Source organism: Narcine bancroftii, chromosome 5 (assembly GCF_036971445.1).
Source record: "Narcine bancroftii isolate sNarBan1 chromosome 5, sNarBan1.hap1, whole genome shotgun sequence".
Taxonomy (NCBI): Eukaryota; Metazoa; Chordata; class Chondrichthyes; order Torpediniformes; family Narcinidae; genus Narcine; species Narcine bancroftii.
Window position 1 is genome coordinate 183,987,238 of NC_091473.1, and position 14,672 is coordinate 184,001,909.

The following is a 14,672-nucleotide window of genomic DNA, read 5'->3' on the forward strand; positions in this document are numbered from 1 at the left end:
TGTGCGGGCGTTTGTGTGTGCGAGAGAGAGAGAGAGAGACTGTGTGTGTGTGTGAGAGAAACTGTGTGTGTGAGAGAGACTGTGTGTGAGAGAGAGACTGCGTGTGTGAGAGAGAAACTGTGTGTGTGTGAGAGACTGTGTGTGAGAGAGAAACTGTGTGTGTGTGAGAGACTGTGTGTGAGAGAGACTGTGTGTGAGAGACTGTGTGTGAGAGAGAGACTGTGAGAGAGAGACTGTGTGAGAGAGAGACTGTGTGAGAGAGAGACTGTGTGTGAGAGAGAGACTGTGAGAGAGAGACTGTGTGGGAGAGAGACTGTGTGGGAGAGAGACTGTGTGTGAGAGAGAGACTGTGTGTGTGAGAGAGAGACTGTGTGTGAGAGAGAGACTGTGTGTCTCTTAAGGTGGAATGTGAGTGGAAAGAAAAAGTTTGAAATCTTCTGTTTTAATCGTCCCTCAATGACTCATTATGTGCAAGGTTTCAGAACTCAGAAGGAAATGGGCCAATGGTAATTTTTCTCAAGCAAAATATTTCATTAATAATTAGATCACATCCCACTTTAAACAATCCCTTACTAATCACAGAGCACTGATGGCATAGGGATTACTTAAAGTGGGATGTGAGTGAAAAGAAAAAGGTTGAGAGCCACTGCTCTAAAGACTGGGGCATGATGTGGGGAAGAGATCACCAAACACATTCTCTCTTCTCTCTCTCTCTCTCTCTCTCTCTCTCTCTCCTCCCTTCAGCCAATCTCCTGACCATTGTCATCCTTTGCCGAGGGGGCTGCGGTCTGGCCAGCTGCACGGTGCGGTACCTTGTGTCCATGGCGGGGGCGGATCTGTTGGTCATCATCTTCTGTGTAATACTGAACCACCTGGGCCCGCTCTACTTCCCTCACTCCGTCCTGGTCCATTACCATGTGTGCAGCATCAACAGCATTATTAACGCCGCAGCCGTGGACTCCTCGGTCTGGCTGACAGTGGCCTTCACTTTCGACCGCTTCATCGCCATCTGCTGCCCACGGCTGAAGCCCAAATATTGCACCGAGAATATGGCGACTCGGGTAGCATCCACCTTGGGCATGGTGAGCTACCTGCGGAATATCCCGCGCTATTTCACCTACGAGCCTGTGCCTGACCCTAGCCTATTCCCCATCTGTAGGCTCCGCAACGTGTGCACAAAATCCCTCTGGGCCGTGTACATGTGGTCCGGGACGGTGCTGACTCCCCTAATCCCTTACGTGGCAATCCTGCTGCTCAACACTCTGACCGTCCGCCACATCCTGGCGGCCAACCGGGCCCGCAGGGGGTTCCGCAAACCCGGGGCTGGCGGCCAGCAGGCTGACCCCGAGCTGGAAAACCGGAGGAAGTCCATCGTTCTTCTCTTCGCCATCTCCGGCTGCTTCATTATCCTGTGGATGCCGAAGGTGGTGGTCTTCATGATGGAGGAGATGTTGATGGACATGTCTTCTCTGCTGGTGGTATCCCAGTCGGGGACCATGCTGATGTACCTGAACTCTTGCAGCAACACCTGCATCTACGCCCTCACCCAGGCTAGGTTCAGGCAGCAGCTTAAGCAGGTGGTAGCCCACCCCTTCCGGTGGGTTCCAAGCTACCTCCAAAACATGAATGTCCCATCATTGATTCCGACGCGTGGGTGCTGACCGTGGTGCTGAACTACCCAGCGATGGAGAGCTGCCCAGTCTCGACCCAATTTGTGTCTGTAGACACTGTGATTGAAGTAAAAACACAACGCCGGAGAAACTCAGCAGGTCCAACACGGCCTTCATATAGCAAAGATAAAGATATATAACCGAAGTTTTGGGCTTGAGCTCAAGGTCACCACTTGACGAGCTAAAGGACACTTTTTGGCCAGTTTCTCCAGCCTGCCAACATTGTGCATTCCAATTAATATTAATATTAAGGTGTTGGACATTGTGATGCGGGTTCCAGTTTCTGGACATGTCTGTCCATGGGCTCGTGCACTGCCAGACTGAGACCACCCACAAATTGGAGGAACCACACCTCATCTTGAGTATGTTAAAACAAAATGGATGGTATTAACATTAGTCCAAAAAACATTACTAAGGATTCTGTGGGGTCTCTGGTTTCTATTAAATATCACCCCCCCCACCCCCATCTTCTTTCCCCTATCTGCTTTACTCTAATTCTCTCTCTCTCTCTCTCTCTCTCTCTCTGTTTTCCCTCTGTCTGTTCACAGAGCTAAAATTAACCCTCATTGTTTGTTGGTCTGGATTCCTCCATTCTTCCACCTTTCTGTCCCTGTCTTTACTGAGATGCCTCCCTGTTTTTTTTCTCTTTTATCTTGAGAACCACAGGACCATTAGAGCAGCAGAGAGGATCAATAGATTCTCTCCCCCCGCCCCCCATCCCCTCCATTGATGTGATCTACCGGGATCATTGTCTGAAGAACAAAATCATTGAGGACTCCTTCCACCCCGAACATCAGCATCTTTCAGCTGCTCCACTGATACAGGAGAATCAGAGCCAGCACCACCAGGCAGTCAGAATGTTGAATGACCAAAGGAACTGCTCACGATAACCCTCTGAGACTCTCATATGTACAAAGCAATATTTATTTGTATAGTTGAAATACTTGTCCTGTATATGTACTGTTTGTCTGTACGTGTGTTATGTCTGGTTGTGTGTCTGCGTGTTTTGCACTGAGGACCAGAGAACACTGTTTCTTCGGTACTTATACAATCAGATGACGATGAACTTAACTTGAGGAAGGGCTCAGGCCCGAAACATTGGTAATATATTTTTACCTCCGCTGGACGCTGCAGGACAAGCCAAATTTCTCCAGCATTTACTGTGTGTGGGTTTACTACAATCACAGCATCTGCAAATTCCACATTTCACTCCTTATAATCACTCCAAACCCAAGACCACCCAAAAGGTGCACCCTCCAACCAGATGTCACTAACATCGGTCTCGCCAATTTCCATTAATCACCTCCCACCCCCTCCCCCCAGAGCCCCTCTCTTTCCCCCTGTCCTTTCCTTCAGCTCCCCACCCCTTCCATTCCCTCCCCTCTCAGAGAATCCTTCTTAGCCCCCCATATTTCTCAGCCTCTTCTACCCAGGGGCATCATTAGGATTGGTGTCACCCAAGTGACACTCATCGTGTCACCCCCACCCCCATGACCTCCTCGTACCAGACCCCACAGAATCCTTAGTAATGTTTTTTGGACTAATGTTACTGGTAAATCGTAAATCCCGTACTCCACTGAATGTAATGATAATAGTCGTGAGATAAACAATGAACAAAATTAAAATTACACCTTTAAACTACAACATCATATGCACAGCCTCAATGCATTTCCATTTACAATTTCTTTGATATTCTGCCCTTTGTGTGGCATGAGAGAATATCCCTGCACAATATAAAGAAAGACAAATTAGTCATATTTGAAATATATATTGTTACGAGCCCAGGGGACCCCAAAACCCAGCAGCAATAGAAATTCACCAAGACAAATGGCTACATAAACAAAAGTTTCTTTTAATTTTCTTTAAACATAAAAACAGGATCAAACTTTAACATTACTATTAACAACTTAACCCCCTGCTAATTCTAAGCGCATGTGTATGTCATGTGTATATGTTCAGGAAAATTCTTTGCTTTAATAGGCCTGTCATTCACTTCTCACTCCTCCAAGTTCACCGGTATTGGGCAATTCTTATACTATGCACAGAATTTAACATTTATGAATCTTCACCAAGCTCTGGTGCATAAAGGTAATTGGTTACCACCCAGGGAGTTACTTGTCGGTTTCAGAGAGAGATTTGTTGCTCGTTGGACACCCACACAATCTGATTTCCTCTGATCAGCCACTTCACTGTCTTGCCAAAGAAACTTGCCCCATCATGGGCTTTCCAAATGATAACCTCTTCTTCCAGGTCGCCACAGAGTTCCTCTTGTTTCCTTTATTTCAGGAGAAACACTCTAGCCAGGCATTTCCTTTTGTAAGAACCACAAAGGTTTTGAATGGGCTGAACTCAGAACTCACAACCCGTCTTCAAACTGGGGTTTTCAACAAGCCTGCCAATTTACCATGTTGCAGCCTTAAAAGCCACTCAGAATTGACCTCTCTCTAAGAGAAGAATCCCATTTTCTTTCCTCTCTCTTGGCTTGTAAAAGCCAGAACCCCTCCCAAGGCTCCAAACCCAATCCTTGAAAGATCTTTATCAGCACTTGAGCCCGGACTTTTCCATTTTCACCTGCTTTTCTTTCCAAAGCAGTTCCATCGTTTAATGCAAAGCCTTTGGTGTCTGACTGTCTGGCTTCAGCAAACTCTTGCATTTTAAATGAGATGTGAAGTGTAAGTATCTGTTTGTGAAGTGACCTACACTAAACCCCCCACAATCTATCTCTTTTAAAAACATATTTATATATAATATAAAATATAACCTGTAGCACTATATAAATTGTAAAAATATAGAATAATGTGTGATAAATATAGTTGTTTCAACTATAGATTATATGAATACTAATAAAATTGTTTTGGAAAATCTTTCTACTTTGAATTTCGACATTATTAGTAACTGAGAAGAAGCCTTTTTCTCCTTTTCCTTTAATTACTACTTCATTCTCCAAAACATTATTGATCTCGGTTCACAAATCCTAATTGTAGCTAAAACACCAGAAAATTTGACAAAAGCAGTGACTATTGAAAACACCTGCAGCAATGAAAACAACAGCACTTGCTGATGGGCGCATGCAGATGAAACCACGTGATCAGAAGCGTCCTAGTCATTGGGTCATAATGACTGATCAGAGCACGATAGAAGGTTCAAAAAGTAAATGAGCAGGGAGATTTATCCTTGTCAATCGATCAATACGTGTACCCTGGGCTGACAAAAAATGTTTTAACTACAGGGATATTTTTATACAAAAATAATACATTTCTGCTGAAACACAGCACAAAACTTTTATGGACAGTCATTTTGGTGTCATCCCCTCTGATGGTGTCACCCAGTGTGGCCCGTACCCCCCCAGTGATGCCAGTGCTTCTACTCTCCCACCTGTATCCACCTGTGACCTGTTAGCCTCAGCTCCACCCACATCCTCTCTCCTCTCCTATCTCTCCCCACCATTTTCACCTGTTTTTACTCATACATTGATGAAGGCCCGAAGCATTGGCTACCCTTTACCTCCTCTGGATGCCGCAGGACCTGCTGAGCTTTCCCCAGCACGTTTGTGCATTGCTGCCCTTGATGGTTGCGTCATCCATGAATTGACAGATGTGGCTGGAGCTGTGCTTGCCCACGCAGTCATGGGTGTGCAAGGGAATAGTGGAACGCTCAGCATCTCCTGACCTATCAGGAAGGCGCGACCCCGTCTGTGCTTCCTGTGAAGACTGAGGCGGGCAAGGCTACTGGCTGCCATCACGTCAGCCTTCTATAGGAGTGCCCTGGCTAGCTGCATCACAGTGTGGGTATGGGTGCTGCAGGGAAATGGATCTGGGGTAAATCCTCAGGACAATAAGAGTGGCAGAGAGGATCACTGGAGTCCCCCTCCCCTCCATCAATGTGATCTACCAGGATCGTCTGAAGAGGACACACAAAATTATTGAGGACCCCTTCCACCCCACACACGGCATCTTTCAACTGCTCTTGTCAGGAAAGAGAAATAGGCATATCAAGGCCAGCACCACTAGGCTGAAGAACAGCTTTTGTCCATGGGCAGTGAGAACGCTGAACGACCAATGGAACTGCTCACACTAACCCTCTGAGACTCTACTATTCATGAAACAGCATTTACCTATTTATTTGGATAGATTAAATACTCGTCCTGTATGTGTATCGTTTGTCTGAATATGTGCTGTGTCTGATTGGGTGTCTGCATGTTTTGCAGTGAGGACCAGAGAATGCAGTTTCGTCAGATTGTACTTGTACAATCAGATGACAGTAAACTCGACTTGACTTGACATGAATTGTTGTAGCCAGGGATTGGATACACAGCCTTGTGGTGTTCCAGTGTTGGGAATGATTGAGGAAGTATTGCTGTCACTAATCGATGCTTGTTGCAGTATAGAAAGTTGTGGATCTCATCACAGTTGAGACCAAGGTCATGGAGTTTAGGGGTGAGCTTACTTGGTACTCTGGTGTTGAAGGTAGAGGTGTGGTCGATAATAAGCAGAACTGGGGTGACCATCATTCCCTTAAAACTCCAAGTCCTGGGACTCAACACCCCTTGGTGTAATTGGATCCTGGATTTCGTCAGACCACAATCAGAGAACATCTCCGCAACCTCCATCAGGATTGGAGCACCACAGGGCTGCGTTCTTAGCCCCCTGCTCAACTCACTTTATACATATGACTGTGTGGCTCGGTATGACAATAACACCGTCTACAAATTCACCGATGATCCCATGGTTGTGGGTTGTATAAAGAAAGGGGATGAGTCAGCGTACAGGAGGGAGAGTGAAAATTTGGCTGAATGGTGCACCAACAACAACCTTGCACTCAATGTTGCCAAACTAAGGAACTGATTGTTGTCTTCAGGAAGGGAAAAACAGATCCAGTGATCATTGCGGGAATCAGAGATGGGGAGGGGGAGCAAATTTAAGTTCTTTGGAGTCACTATCTCAGAGGATCTTTCCTGGACCCAATGCACTAACGGCATCATGAAGAAAGCACATCAGCACCTCTACTTCCTCAGGAGTTTGCAGAGGTTTGGTATGACTCCAGAAATCCTGACAAACTGTACAGGTGTGGTGGAAAGTGCGCTGACCGGGACTCAAATACCCCTGATCATAAAGCCCTGCTAAAGGTAGTGGACACAGCCCAGGACATCACAGGCAAACCCCCACCATCAAGAACATCTACGGGGAATGCTGCCATGGGAGAACAGCAGCAATCATCAAGGACCCGCTCCACTCAACACATGCTCTGTTCTCACTGCTGCCATCAGGAAAGAGGTGTCGGTGCCACAAGATTCGCACCCACCAGGTTCAGAAACAGCTGCTCCCCCTCCACCATCAGACTTCTCAACGACAAACTCAATCAGGGACTCGTTTAAGGACTCTTACTTTTGTGGGTGGAAAGAATAAGATTTAATTGTCCCTCATTGACTCGTTAAGTGCATGGTTTCAGAACTCCAAAGGAAATGGGTCAATTATCATTTTTCTCAAGCAAAACATTTCAGTAACAATTGGGTCTAGAGCAGTGATTCTCAACCTGCCCTTCCCACTCACAGACCACTGTAAGCAATCCCTTACTAATCAGAGAGCACCGATGGCATGGGGATTACTTTAGGTGGGATGTGAGTGGAAAGAAAAAGTTTGAAAACCACTGCTGTAATGAAATATAGTAATGACTTAATAGTGATCTACAAGATTCTGTGAGGCATAGATAAGGTGGACGATCAGCACATGCTTCCTGGGGCAGCAAACACCAGAGGACGTCTGAAGGGAGGAAAGTTTAGGGGAGACGTCAGGGGTAGGATGCTTTTTTACATAGAGGGTTGCAGGGGCCTGAAATGCCTCACCAGGGATGGTGGTGGAGGCTGGAACACAGGGGGAATTTAAGAGTCTCTTAGACAGGCTCATGGATGGAAGCAAAATAGAGGTTATGGGGTAGGGAGGGTTTAGAATATTTTTTTGGTAGGAATATATGGGTCAGCTCAAAATCAAAGGCTGAAGGGCCTGTACTGTGCTGAAATGTTCTATGTTTGGCGTCATTAGTCAGGGGATTGAGTGAGGTCATATTGCAGCTCTATAAAAGTCTTGGTGAGGCCACCCGTGGACTATTGAGTTCAGTTCTGGGAAGGATATGGAAGCTGTGGAGAGGGTGCAAAAGAGATTCACCAGGATGTAGCCCTGATTAGAAAATAAGTCTTACGAGGGAAGGTTTAGCAGAGCTGGGGGCTTTTCTGTCCGGAGTGAAGAAAGACGAGAGGAGACTGAATAGGGGTCCACAAGATTCTGAAGCACAGATAGGGTTGCCGGCCGGCACCTTTTTCCCCCGGATAAGAGTAGCAAACACCAGTGGACGTCTGTACAAAGAGAAGGGAGGGAAGTTTAGGGAAGACATTTTTACACAGAGAGTTGTGGAGGCCTGGAAGGCCGTGCCAATGATGATAGGGGCATTTCAGAGACTCTTGGATAGGCTCATGGTAAAATAGAGGGTTATGAGGTAGGGAGGGATTTTCTTTTTGGCCGGAGTATATAGGCCAGCACAACATCAAGGGCCGAAGGGCCTGTACTGTTCTATGTGATACACTAAGTGTGGTCCAACGAGAGTTTAATGGAGCTGCAATATTACCTAACGGCTCTTGAAGTCAATCCCCCAAATAATGAAGACCAATGCACCAAGCGCCTTCTTAACCACCCTGTCAACTTCCTTGGCAACCTTGAGGGATCTGTGGACCAGGATCCTGCTCCTTTCTCCAACCCATTCATACCCATCCACCTCTGCTTCACCTCGGCCTCCACCGCTGTAGGTGGCCACGCTTTGGGCCTGGACCTTTGGTCAGGTATAGGCAAAGGCAGGCAGGTGCCGAAATAAAGAGGCGATGGGGGGAGGGGAGGAAAAGAGGAGGGGAAGGAGGGAATGGTCAAGGGGAGGAGCTAGAAGGTCATTGGTGTATCCAGGCGGGAGGGTAGAAGCCAAGGGGGATGGGGGCACATGGTTGGATTCTGATAAGAGAAGGAAGGGAAGGGGAGGGGAGCTGGAGAAAAGAGACGGAGGGATGGAGAAAGAGAGCGACCCCTCCAAACCACTCCTCCCTCTGCATCACAGTATAGTATGGTTGCTGCAGAGAAATGGATCAGAGGTTAATCTTAGGATCATGTCTCTCCCCCCCACCACCCCATTGACGTGATCTACCGAGGTCATTGTCAGAAGAGAACTCACAAAATCATCGAGGACCCCTTCCACCCCCATACACAGCATCTTTCAGCTGCTCCCATTGGGGAAGAGATACGTAGCCAGAGCCTTGTTGGTACTGCTGCTCTACGGTCCTGTAGATTGACCTCCACTTCAATGCTCTGTACTGGGGTGGCCAAACTACAGCCTGTGGCCTAACTGTGGCCTGTGGGCTAACTGAAGCTCGTGGGCTAACTGTGACCCGTGGGCTAACTATGGCCTTGTGGGCTAACTGCAGCCCATGGGCTGACTATGGCCTGTGGGCTAACTGTGACCCGTGGGCTAACTATGGCCTGTGGGCTAACTGCGGCCCATGGGCTAACTACAGCCTGTGGGCTAACTGGGGCCATGGGCTAACTATGACCCGTGGGCTAACTACATCCTGTGGGCTAACTATGGCCCGTGGGCTAACTACGGCCCGTGGGCTAACTACGGCCTGTGGGCTAACTACAGCCCGTGGGCTAACTACAGCCTGTGGGTTAATTAACTACGGCCTGTGGGCTAACTACTGCCCGTGGGCTAACTAACTACGACCTGTTGCCCATTTTTAAGTGGCCAGTTAGAAAGAACATCATCTCTGACTATAAATCGCTCTGGATATACGTTGCATTTCTTTAGTTCAACACGAGGTGGCACTGCTTTGGTTTTAAAGAGTTTATTTCATTCATTTAAGTTAAAATTAAAAATGTTTAAATGTAATATTGTTTGAACATGCAGCACGGTGACAGGTCCTTTCGGCCCACGAGCCCATGCCAGCCAATCAGACTCTATGAACCTACATGATATCACACCCCAGTACATTTTGAAGGGTGGGAGGAAACCCACAGAGACATGGGGAGAACGTGCACACTCCTTACAGACAGCATGGGATTCGAACCCCAGTCCTAATTGCTGGAGCTATAACAGCGATTCGTTTATTGTTATGCTAACCATGCCGTCCCCTACACTAATTGTACGGCCACTATACTAACCGTGTCGCACCCTAGAATACCATATCGCCCCTACGGTAACCATATCGTCTCTACAGTAACCGTATCATCCTTACAGTAGCCATATCGTCCCTACAATAAATGTATTGTCCCTTGTCCCTACAGTAACCATATCACCCCTACAGTAACCGTATCATCCTTACGGTAACCATATCACCCCCTAAAGTAACCATATTGCCCCTACGGTAACCGTATTATCCCTACAGTAACCGTATCGCCCCCTACAGTAACCGCATTGTCCCTACAGTAACCATGCCATCTCTATGCTAACTGTGTCACCCCTACGGTAACCATATGTCCTTATGGTAGCTGAGCCAATTAACAGAAAGAACAAAGTAACCAAATTTATAATTAAATTGATGGAAGAAATGCAACTTTTGGATATATGGAGGAAACAACACCCAAAGGAAAAGGAATATTCATATTACTCGGCTAGACATAAAACATACTCAAGAATAGACCTATTTTTGTTATCAGCTCGTATGCAAGATAGAGTAAGAAAAACAGAATATAAAGCTAGAATACTATCGGATCATTCACCCTTAATATTGACAGTAAAGTTAGAGGACATCCCTCCAAGAATGTATAGATGGAGATTAAACCCCATGTTACTTAAAAGGCAGGATTTTAGAGAATTTATTGAAAAACAAATTAAAATGTATTTTGAAATAAATACAGAATCAGTGGAAGATAAGTTTATACTATGGGATGCAATGAAAGCATTCATTAGAGGGCAAATAATAAGTTATGTAACCAAGATGAAGAAGGACTACAATCAGGAAACAGAGCAGTTGGAAAGGGAAATAGTAAATATAGAAAAAGAATTAGCAATGAAGGAAGATACAACTAAAAGAAGAGAATTGGCGGATAAAAAAATAAAATATGAAACACTACAAACATATAAGGTGGAGAAGAATATAATGAAGACAAAACAGAAATATTATGAACTAGGGGAAAAAACGCACAAAATCCTAGCATGGCAGCTTAAGACAGAACAAGCTAAGAAAATGGTATTGGCATCAAGGAAAAAAGACAAACAAATTACATATTATCCAAAAGAAATTAAGGAAAACTTTAGAGAATTCTATGAACAATTATACCGAACTGAAAACGAAGGGAAAGAAGGGAAAATAGATGAATTTCTGACTAAAATTGAACTACCAAAACGACAAATAGAGGAACAAAATAATTTAACAGAGCCATTTGGAATAGTAGAAATACAAGAGATAATAAAAAAATTACCAAATAATAAGACACCAGGAGAGGATGGATTCCCAATAGAATTCTACAAAACATTTAAAGACTTATTAATTCCGCCCCTCCTGGAAGTAATCAACCAGATTGATAAAACACAAAGCTTACCAGATTCATGTAAAACAGCAATAATTACAGTAATACTAAAGCAAGGGAAAGATCCACTCTCACCAGCGTCATATAGACCAATATCTTTACTTAACACAGATTATAAGATAATAGCTAAACTATTAGCAAACAGATTAGCAGAGTATGTACCGAAAATGGTAAATTTAGACCAAACTGGATTTATCAAAAAAAGACGCACAACAGACAATATTTGTAAATTTATTAACTTAATTCCTGCAGTAGAAGGGAATAAAGCACCTACAGTAGCAGTTGCTTTAGACGCAGAGAAGGCCTTTGACAGAGTAGAATGGAATTATTTGTTCAAAGTATTGCAAAAATTCAGTTTACCGGAGAAGTATATTAATTGGATTAAAGCATTATATAAGGGACCGTTAGCGAAAGTGACAGTAAATGGACATGTATCAAAGCAATTTAACTTAAGCAGGTCAACACAGCAGGGATGCCCACTATCACCTTTATTGTTTGCGTTAGCTATAGAACCACTAGCTGAATTGATAAGAACAGATAATAATATAAAAGGAATAAAAATAAAAGACAAGGAATATAAAATCAGTTTATTTGCGGATGATGTTATAGTGTACTTAACAGAACCAGAACTATCAATAAAAGAATTATATAAGAAATTGAAGGAATATGGAGAAGTGTCGGGTTACAAGATAAACGTAAATAAAAGTGAAGCTATGCCTATGAATAATGCGGATTTCTCAAAATTTAAGAAGGAATCACCATTTAGATGGCAAATGCAAGCAATAAGATACCTTGGTGTACAAATAAACAAAAATCTCGGCCAACTATATAAACTCAATTATTATCCGCTAATGAAAAAAATTACAGGACGATTTAGAGCATTGGAAAGATTTACCACTAACACTAATAGGAAGGATAAACTGTATTAAAATGAACATTTTTCCAAGGATATTATACTTATTTCAGGCATTGCCAATACAACTGACAGAGAAATTCTTCAAGGAGTTAAAGAAAATAATAAGGAAATTTTTATGGAGGGGGAGAAACCGAGAATAGCACTAGATAAATTAACAGAATGGTATAAACAAGGAGGCTTACAACTGCCAAACTTTAAAAATTATTATAGAGCCGCACAATTAAGATACCTATCAGATTTTTATCAAACAAGGGAAAAGGCAGATTGGACGAGATTAGAATTAGATAAAATAGGGGAAAAGATACCTGAACACATATTATATAAATGGGATGAAAAATTGGTACAACATAGAAGTTCTGCAGTATTACATCATCTCCTCAATATTTGGAAGAAGATTCATGTGGAAAGAAATAAAACAAATTATGAATTACCAAAACTAATATTGACACAAAACAAGTTACTCCCTTTTACAATAGATAACCTTTCCTTTAGAGAATGGGAAAAAAAATGGATTAAAAGAATAGAAAATTGTTTTTCAGGAAATAGATTCTTATCCTTTGAACAAATGAAAGATAAGTACAATATAACTCAAGATACAGCGCTGGCATATTACCAATAGAGATCCTACTTGAAGGATAAATTAGGAAGCAGTTTGAGTTTGCTAGAGGGAAGTAACCTTGAATATGTGATTACAGATACAATGATAATCAAAAGATTTATAACAAATATGTATATTAAACTGCAAGAAAAGGAGAATGAGGAAACAAATGGTAAAACTAAACAAAAATGGGAACAAGATTTAAATATAAAGATAAAAAAGGAAACATGGGAGAAGTTATGCTCCGGAACGATGAGAAATACAATAAATACGAAGTTACGTATGATACAATATAACTGGATACACAGGCTATACATTACACCTCAAAAGTTAAATAAATGGGACCCAACAGTATCTGATAGATGTTTTCGATGTAAAAGAGAAATGGGAACAACAATTCATGCAATCTGGACATGTGAGAAAGTAGAAAAATTTTGGGAAGATCTAAATCAGATATTAAATAAAATAACAGAAAACAATATACCAAAGAATCCAGAGATCTTCCTCCTAAGTAACATAAAAAACAAAGAATTTGGAATTGATTTGGAGGATGCACAAAAAAGATTTGTTAAGATAGCTCTAGCCGTAGCAAAAAAATGTATTATGTCAACCTGGAAATTGGAAGATAATTTGAAAATACAACAATGGTATATAGAAATGAATAAATGTATTCCATTAGAAAAAATAACATATAGTTTAAGAAATAATATTGAAATATTCGAACAAATATGGGAGCCTTACATTAAATACAATAGCGAAAACCTACCGGGGATAATCATTACCTAAGTTAACGAAAGGAAAAGTAAATGAAAAGAATGGACTCAGTAGAATTTCTGGTGTATTTTTATTGAATGACAACATTGTCTGACTGGTTTAATGTATCCTAGATTTTATACCTTAAATGGACGGGAGGGGGGAGGTAGGGAGGGTGGGATGGGAGGGGGGGGGGAGAAAATGGCACTGTATATGTGTGAAAAGGAAAAAGTGTGTACCATGGTTAATGTGATTTATGGTGTGAAAAATAAAAAATTTAAAAAAAAAAGGAAGGCTCATCAGTCTCTGAGGAGATTTGGCACGTCACGGAAGATTCTTGAAAACTTCTACAGGTGGACCTTGGAGAGCATTTTGACCAGTTGCCTCACTGTCTGGTACGGTCAGGACAAGAATAAACTCCAGAGGGTTGTGAGCTCAGCCTGTGACATCACGGGCACCAGACTTCACCCTATTCAGGACATCTACATGAGGCTGTGTCTGGAAAAAGCAGCCTCTATCCTCAAAGACCCTACCACCCAGGCTATGCCCTCTTCACTCTGCTACCATCAGAAAGGAGGTTCAGGAACCTGAAGTCGAGGACTCAGTGGCACAAGGATAGCTTCCTTTCAGATTTCAGATTTATTGTCAGAGAACATATATGACATCACCTACAACCCTGAGATTTTTTTCCCGCAGGCCAGGCAGAATTACCTCTTATTGGTAGTGCAAAATAAATCTGATTCAGTGTACACATGTAAACAAATAATGAAATGTGAACAAACTGACTGTGAAATACCAAGAAGGAAAAAAATAAATCAATAAAGTGCAAGAGTCCTTAAACAAGTCCCTGATTGAGTTTGTGGTTGAGGATTCTGATGGTGGAGGGGTAGCAGCTATTCCTGAACCTGGTGGGTGTGAGTCTTGTGGCACCAATACCTCTTTCCTGATGGCAGCAGCATGTGCCGGGCGGTGTGGATCCTTGATGATCGCTGCTGCTCTCTGATGGCAGCGTCCCCTGGAGATATTCTTAATGGTGGGGAGGGTTTTGCCTGTGATGGCCAGGTTGTGTCCACTACCTTTTGAAATTAGCAATGAACCACATCCATTTCCTTACTTTGTCTTTTTCTTGCACAATTGAGTACTGTATAAGAGTGGGATGTGATGGTAAAGTTATA

General features: G+C 43.2%; 1 protein-coding gene across 1 annotated transcript; it reads left to right on the top strand.

Moving 5' to 3' along the window:
• Nucleotides 1-821: 821 nt before the first annotated feature.
• Nucleotides 822-1,701, top strand: LOC138762999 (probable G-protein coupled receptor 139). The gene has a single exon (XM_069936479.1). It carries the CDS (start codon nt 822-824, stop codon nt 1,659-1,661), a length of 840 nt encoding a protein of 279 aa, XP_069792580.1. The 3' UTR covers nt 1,662-1,701.
• The last annotated feature ends 12,971 nt before the right edge of the window (nt 1,702-14,672 follow it).

What these genes read in the sequence shown, in the direction of transcription:
- LOC138762999 (XM_069936479.1), top strand. Translation starts at nt 822, where the DNA reads ATGGCGGGGGCGGATCTGTTGGTCATCATCTTCTGTGTAATACTGAAC.